The sequence below is a fragment of the Bradysia coprophila genome, unplaced genomic scaffold (genome assembly GCF_014529535.1).
Source record: "Bradysia coprophila strain Holo2 unplaced genomic scaffold, BU_Bcop_v1 contig_111, whole genome shotgun sequence".
NCBI classification, from domain to species: domain Eukaryota; kingdom Metazoa; phylum Arthropoda; class Insecta; order Diptera; family Sciaridae; genus Bradysia; species Bradysia coprophila.
Window position 1 is genome coordinate 220,477 of NW_023503388.1, and position 8,565 is coordinate 229,041.

The 8,565-nt window shown below is 38.6% G+C and overlaps 1 protein-coding gene across 1 annotated transcript; it reads left to right on the forward strand.

The window, feature by feature from the left end:
• Window positions 1-497: 497 nt before the first annotated feature.
• Window positions 498-2,998, forward strand: LOC119073050 (retinol dehydrogenase 12-like). The gene is made up of 3 exons (XM_037178360.1): window positions 498-844; window positions 1,943-2,209; window positions 2,280-2,998. The coding sequence occupies exons 1-3, from the start codon at window positions 498-500 to the stop codon at window positions 2,896-2,898; spliced, it is 1,233 nt and encodes a 410-aa protein (XP_037034255.1). The 3' UTR covers window positions 2,899-2,998.
• The last annotated feature ends 5,567 nt before the right edge of the window (window positions 2,999-8,565 follow it).

Below are 8,565 nucleotides of genomic sequence, written 5' to 3' on the forward strand. Positions count from 1 at the left end.
CGGATGACCTGACGATTTTGATCAGGGGAAAGTTTGAGAGTACATTGGGAGACCGTGTGAGGGCTGCGTTGAAAATTGTGGAAAAGTGGTGCCACGAGAAGGGCCTGAGAGTGAATCCTAAAAAGACCGACCTGGTGCTCTTCAGCAGAAGACGCACTGGATCGGAACTTGTGGGTAGGATCAGGCTATTCGACGTCAACGTGGAACTCTCGCCCCAGGTTAAATACCTGGGAGTGACGCTTGATAGCAAACTTAACTGGATTGCTCACGTCAAGGACAAAACGCAGAAGGCTTTGACGGCTTTTTGGATCTGTAAGAACTCCTTCGGGAGGAATTGGGGTCTGCCGTCGAAGGCTATTCTGTGGCTCTATGAGGCCGTCATCAGACCCATGATATGTCATGGGTCGGTGGTGTGGTGGCCGAGACTAGACATAGAGAGAGCGCGGAAAGAGCTAGGGGAAATTCAAAGGCTAGTGTGCATTTGCATAACTGGAGCTATGAAGACCACAGCTACCGCGGCCATGGAGACACTGCTGAATGTACCACCGCTCGACCTGATAATTCAGGCTAGAGCCTTCGCCACGGCGGATCGGTTGGTGCAAAATGGCTTGTGGACTTCTAACTTCCGGGCAGGGCATGGGAAAATATGTGGCGTGGTAGAAAGCCCAGTTTTCGGTATGCCCAGAGACCGGATGACACCGGTGATTGACTTCACGAAGCGATTCGACGCTACCTTCTTAGGCAGAGCAGACTGGCTTAACGGCTGGCCTACTGGCCTATCAAGGGGAAGTAAAGTCAGATTCACTGACGGTTCGAAAACTCCAAATGGAACAGGAGCTGGAGTGTATGCCCCCGAAACGGGGCTAGGCAATTCCTTCCACCTGGGAGAGATCGCCAGCGTACCTCAGGCGGAGCTTTATGCGGCACTCATGGGAGCACATGAAACTCTGCCTATAGGGACGCAAGGCGAAGAGGTCCTTATATGTCTTGACAATATAGGAATGATCAAGGCACTCGTATCGCCCGTAGTCACCTCCAAGCTGGTGAAGGAATGTAAGGAATACCTGAACCTTCTTGGTCTGAGCAATCGGATCAATTTGGTCTGGGTACCAGGACATTCCGGCGTGGAGGGAAATGAGGAAGCAGATAAGCTGGCCAAAGAAGGCTCGGCGACTCAGGCAAACGGGCCAGAACCGTACCTTCCGATTCCCCAGTCAGAGTGTAAAAGAGCACTGGAAGACTGGGTTAAGCATAAACACGCAGAACGCTGGGAAGCGTATAACGGAGGCGTTCACACGAGATGCTTCTTCCCTAAGCCTAACAAAAAATGGGCCAAAGATTTGCTCAAAATGGACCGAAATCGCATTAGAAGAGTAGTAGGAGCGATTACGGGACATTGCGGGCTGAATCGGCACATGAATAAGTTGAGGCTTTCGGACACTCCGAGATGTTCCTGCGACCTAGAAGAAGAAACGGGTGCACACTTGATATGTGACTGCCCCAAATTTCTTCAACTAAGACGCAGGATGCTCGGAGACTACGAGGTGGTTCCTTCGGAAATTGCTGCAATAGGACCTGACATCTTAGACAGGTTCCTATCGGCAACAGGAAGGCTACCATGATTTACATGATGACCGGGAATGGAAACAAAAGATCAACAGATCTGTGTTTCGAGATCTTAAATGATCGTCCCAAACTGATAAATCTACAAAAGCTTTACTCCACTGCGGCGAAACTAAACCTAAAACTTTCGAGTAAAATATCTTTCTTAAGTTCCTCAGCAGGACAGATTGTATTAGAGTGTACTCGTAATTCTCTTTGCATGTAACTTGTTAGATGTTTAACTAATAATTTTTCCACAACCAAAAGAAAGATTGAAATTATCTTGATTCAAATATGTAGCAACTCTCTTCTGACTTCTACAAACATTATGTTCATACAGGAAATACGCAGAGGGTGGCCAGTTTACCAAGGACATTAGAATTGACGGAAAAGTTGTCATCGTAACGGGCTGCAATTCTGATGGAATTGGCAAGGAGACAGCTCTCGAATTGGCTAAAAGAGGAGCACGAGTTTATATGGCATGCCGAAATTTCATTAAATGTGAAGTGGCACGCCGTGAAATTATTGAACTGAGCAGAAATAAGAATGTGTTTAATTTAGGTTTGGACTTAACTTCGATTGAATCTATTAAAACGTTTGTGAAAGAGTCGGTATCTTTTTAAAATACTAAACTAAAAATGATGCGGGATTCCTTACTATTAACGGCTGTATTACAGGTTCGAAAGCAAAGAGCAATCGTTGGACATTTTGATCAACAATGCTGGTGTGTACGGACTTTCGAAAAGACTTACAGTGGACGGTCATGAAATTACGTTCGCATCCAACTATCTGGGACACTTTCTTTTAACAAATTTACTTTTGGAAAAACTTAGGGCATCGGCACCCAGTCGAATAGTCAATGTATCCAGTTTTGTTCACAAATATGGCATAATAAATAAAAACGATTTGCAAGGGGAGAAGGTATTTACCGAAGCAGCAGCTTATTGCAACAGCAAACTTGCGAATATATTGTTCACTCGTGAAATGGCGAAACGATTAGCAGGTACCGGCGTCACGTGCAATTCACTTCACCCAGGCGTCATTCGAACAGAAATTGGAAGAAACAGTCCATTATTCTTCAATTTTATGTTCATATTTGGATTTTTGATTTATAAAACTGTTAAATCGGGAGCACAAACTACTTTAGCCTGTGCAATTGATCCGGAATTTATCGATGTAACCGGGAAGTATTTCTGTGATTGTAGCATTGCAGAAGAGAGCAAAATAGCACAGGACGATGAAATTTCCGAGTGGTTGTGGAGAACAAGTGAAAAGCTTACTGGGATGGCCGATTAAATGAAAATTCAAAGATCTAACAATACAGTCAGAGGCAGGGAAAATTAAGCATGATTTTGCTTCAGCTGTTTTTCAGCTGATTCACAGGTACATGTCGTTGGCACCCCCACCATTTAGTGCTGCGTGGGGATTAGGCCTATCATTTAGTCAAATGTAAAAAGTGACATATGTCATACTTTCAAATACATTTTTCTCTGGTCCCTGAACAGCACCAAACTCGAGTGAGGGCTCATTCGACAGCACTAAACGAGCACTAAATGATAGGCCTAATCCCCACGCAGCACTAAATGGTGGGGGTGCCAACGACATGTACCTCTGATTCACACATACAATCAAAACTGTCTACACTTGTTTACACGGTTGAAGCTGCTAGACGCACGCGTGTGAAAGTGGTAAAACCGTATAAAGGCGTATTATTATTAATCGTGTGGCATTTCACATTTTCGTTTCCTTTGCAACGCTAATTTCGACAACTGATCCAAAATGGAATATTCAAGTCCAAGTTACGAATCCACTCTATAACTTCAAATGATGCAAGCCGGAAAGTAACGAATTGGACACTGTTCAACAATCTGTTGCATTGATTACACAGTACCGTTGAAAAACCGTTGGGTTTAAGGTGCGGTTCTTTGCTTATTCTTTTTTCGTGAAGTACTACAGTTCCAACACTTTTTCCAAGCGTCGTTTATATCACAACATTCATAAAGACGTATAAACAGTTTTGATTGTCTGTGTGGATCATCTGAAAAACAGCTAGAGCAAATTCACCCTGAAATTTCACTACCTCTAAATGTAACTTTCTCAGCAAATTTTTATACGACATAACTGCTATCGATGAGTTTTTAAAATCTTGTATCATTTTTTTAACCGGCCAAAAATGACAACTTTGTCTTTATTTCGTCATTCATCATTATCATCATCATTATCATCTGGCTTACAATTTAATGTGCGTGGGATATACAAGGATTATATTACGCACATGATATTAGCAGTTCTACATTCGGCTATTAATTAAAAATAAAAATAATCCAAAAACAAGAGTATTAAGTACCTCAAACAAAGAAAATCCTTTTCAAGAATAAATTTTTGCCGGCATTATTTGTCTTGTTCGTTGTTCCTGCATACGTACATCAAAATGAACATATCAAAAAAAGTGAAAGCAGTCCTCTGAAATTTATTTTCGCTTTTCTTTTCATCTAAAATTACACAAAATTTAATTTGCTAAAATTCACATGTATACAATCCTTGGTTATTAGCACAGTCTTTTGATATTAAATATACACTGTGCAGTGTACACACACTTTCTATAATTATATGCTTTATACGTTAAATTTTAACGTAAGTTCAGATAAATGTGTACATGTACAAAACATACATTACATAAATTTTGTATTTATATGTATATAAACTTTGTATTGTAGGCTTAAGTTACCTTTATTTCATATGGTTATAGGTATACAGTATCCTTCCTTCACGAAATTGACGAGATTATATTTATCTTTTTTGGCATAGATTAAACGTATCTCCTCATACGTTCCTGTTTACAACTGTACATACATGAACATTTGTTCAAAGAATTGTGCAAATATTAATTTAAATGTTTTGTAATTCCTACGTATACAAATCCAATGAAATTTGAGTGATTTACTGTTTCAACTGAACATTAAAACATGAGAATTTATAATAAAAAAATGTGTTATAAAAAACAACAATTAATCAAACCACCATCATTTAAACAAATTATGAATTATAAGCCATACTTTTTTAAAGGAAAAGACATCAACGTTTGTCGATTATATCACATATTTGTCAAAATAGAATGGGATAATATTAGAGAACTTTAGCAAATCACACAATAACGACAAAACCAATAATTTCCAACAATAACGAAAACGATATTGACACGGAAAAATTTTATCATTGTGAATGAGGCGGGATGGGTAAATATGTTCACAAATCATGGTGTGTTATGTGGTGGCAGAATTCAAACTTCTTTCATTTTGTGTTTAAAATTTTTGAATCCGATTGATTTGACATTTTCAAATGAAAGTCACACAGAGGATATAAGCGTTTCATGTGAAAATGATAAATTTATATGAATCTCTCGATAGACCAGCATTGACAATAAGTGAATTTCGAATTTTTATGAATAAATTCTAGTTTTAGTCTTCACAAGTTGTCAAGGATTTACTTTGAATTAGCACCTCCAACTAAGGAGAACTTATAAATATAAAATTGAATCCATGTGAAATAAAATCGCTGATTTAGCCTATCGGTTTAATCAATGGGAATTTTTGAAAAAAAGAAAAGAAAGACAAACGAGAGGAAAAAGCACTAGTCTTCAGTTTTAGGACGTGTGCTGAGAAAATCACTTTTCTGTTGAGGTAGAAACAACGATTTTCACAGGACAACTGAAATAGACAAACGCCCAAATGAATCAAGACTCGAATTTATGCTCCAGTAGATCCAGTAATCCAGTATAGCTCCAGCAATCCAGTATATTTGAGTATATCCACTATATTGTCTATAAATGTGTTGACAGAATCGTCATATCGTTGATTGTTTATTTAATTTAGAATTTTTGTCTACAACGTGTGTCTCTGAACATACATAGATTTATTGAAATCTGTAGACTAGAACATTCTGAAGCTAGTGGAAATGAGATGGAATTGCGTTTCAGACTATTATTCATTTTGCTTTTGAAAATTAGTCTGAGTTTTCCGAACGCTGCCCATGCAAGACCAATCCTACGTCTTATTTCTGCAGTTTGGTTATCCAGACCTAACTTCAGTTTATGTCCTAGATATACATAGCTGTCGACTCGTTCAATGACAGTGTCACCAATTTTGATTTCTCTATCGTCCCCGATGTTGGTCATGACTTTTGTTTTCGATAAGTTCATCTTGAGGCCAACTTTGCTCGCCTCTTCACTTAACTGTTGTAGCATAAGCTGAGCCTGACCTAGATTCGCTGCTATCGGTACAATGTCATCAGCGAAGCGGAGATTGCTCAGGTACTCTCCATTTATCTTTATTCCCATTTTACTCCAGTTTAACTTCCTAAAAATACTCTGCAGAATCGCCGTGAATAATTTCGGTGAAATGGTGTCACCCTGCCTTACACCTCGGCCAATTCTGAATTTCTCCGTGCTCTTATGAAGTTTTATACATGAAGTAGCATTTTTGTACACATATCGAATTGTGTTGGAGTACCTTGAGTCTACTCTACATTCGTCTAATGCGTCCAATATCGACCATGTTTCCACTGAATCGAAAGCTTTTTCGAAGTCTATGAATAGCAAGACTATGTCGATGTTGTATTCACGACACTTCTCAATAAGCGTTCTCATCACCTGCAAATGGTCGTTTGTGCTGAAACCAGATCTGAAAGCAGCTTGTTCAACAGGTTGGTAGAAGTCGAACTTGTTAGTGTTCCTCTTCGTAATGATTTTCATAAACAACTTGTAGAGTGTTGACAATAGGCTTATGGGTCGGTAATTTTCCAGCTTTGTTATGTCTCCTTTTTTATGCAGCAATGTAATTACCGCATTTTCCCAGGCTTCTGGTACTTCTTCCCATTGGAGACATTGATTAAACAAAGCCGTGATTGCCTTTAATAATGAGTCTCCACCTAGTTTAATGGCTTCCACTGGAACACCATCTTCTCCGGGAGACTTTTTGTTTTTCATCTCGGCTACTGCAGCTTTGACTTCATCAACAGTTATGTCGGGCATATCCTCCGATCCCACGTTTCTTATTATTGGTCTATCTTCGATTTCTTCCGTTGGACTCTGTCTTGCTGAAGAAAACAAATTCTCATAAAATTCTGTTGCAATGTTTAATATCGCATTTCGATCCGTTTGGATCGTTCCTGTTTTGTCTCGTAATTTGAAGATTTCTATTTTGGCGTTTGTCATTTTTCTCCGTAGGACTTTCATATTGCAGTTAGCTTCAATTATGTTTTGAGCCAATTGGAGCCAATTATTATTGATAGTCAAAAATTGCGCAACCAATCAGAGGATGCGATTTTATATTTGTCTCAAGTGGTTTATGAAACAACAGCATGAGACAAATATAAGATCGCACCCTCTGATTGGTTGCGCAATTTTTGACTCTCAATAATAATTGTCTTACAACTGGAAATTTTGAGCCATAAATAAGAAGTTAAATAAGATTGTCCACATAACAGATTTTTATGTAATTACACCCGCTACTCGTAAAATTCACCAGCACTGCAAATGAGGTATCAATGGAAAGCTTACAACTAGCATATTAGGTTTACATTAAGCGTCATCAGTACCAGCCCAGACCTGTCAAAAGTTCACACAGATTTTGAAAATTTTTGTTGTACATTTTTTACAACATCTATCAATGAATCTAATGAAACTAGACATTCCCCGAAAGTAGTTGAACTCAGCTTTCCAATGAGCCCACTCTCACCCGGAACGATCGCCAAAAAATTAGGTTAAAAACACCCTTTTTCCAATGAAAGTAAATAGATAGGTATGGGCAAACGTTCAAATTTGTTCTAGCCGGAGCACATACGGATTTGCATGCGCCACCTCAAACGAACTCATTTCTAGTGCAAATTTCCACTAGAAATGAGTTTGTTTAAGGTGGCGCCATGCAAATCCGTATGTGCTCCGACTTGTATGGACTGGCCATACCTACTTATCTACTTTCATTGCCTTTTTCCATCTTCGGATATCTTCAGCCAGGAACCAAGTGTAGCTCGAGACTGTGTGATGCCTGTTTTGAGGTCTACTGGCAAAGACCTTTCAAACCATGTGTATATTCATCCCAGACGAAATAATAGCACTTTTCCACTGCTATTATTTCACCTAGGTAGATAAATTTTTTAAAGCTGAATATCTGCTTTTAAGATAGTTGTCCGGTGCACAAATTATATTTTTCTACTTCAATTTAATTTCTGTTAAAGTACTTCATAAGTATTTTGAATTCTGCCACCACATAACACACCATGATTTGTGAACATATTTTTATTTACCCATCATTCACAATGATAAAATTTTTCCGTGTCAATATCGTTTTCGTTATTGTTGGAAATTATTGGTTTTGTCGTTATTGTGTGATTTGCTAAAGTTCTCTATTTTTGATCATTATTAACATGACTTTACCGTTTAAAAAGTACTAATAAAACATGCAATTACACTGTCATGTAATTAATCAATATCACTGATCTTCAAATATCGGGAGACAGTCAGCATTATCAATAAAATATTTAATATCAGCAAATTTCTTAGCTTTTGCCAATATATTTCGTTCTCAATTCGAAAATATCATCAGAGCTGTAACAATCAATAGTTATTTACGCTGTGGACGGTAGATGTTAGGCAATTTTGCGGGTTGTAGCCTAATAGCGAAAGTGCATAAAATCAACCGTCCACAACAGACGCGCATACAACTTTTCATGTAAGGGGCCGAAAACCAGAGAAAATTTCTGCAAAACCACAGTTTTTGGCCCCGACACATGAAAAAATAAGCCTAAAGCATGCTAAAATACTTTTTCATGTGGCGGGGCCGAAAACTCGATTTTTGCAGAAATCACAACACAACAGATATATACAAATATATTGTTGAAATCACAACCATGTCAGCTCATCTTGTCTCAGTATTTCATTCAGTATTCAGAATACTGTATTCATTT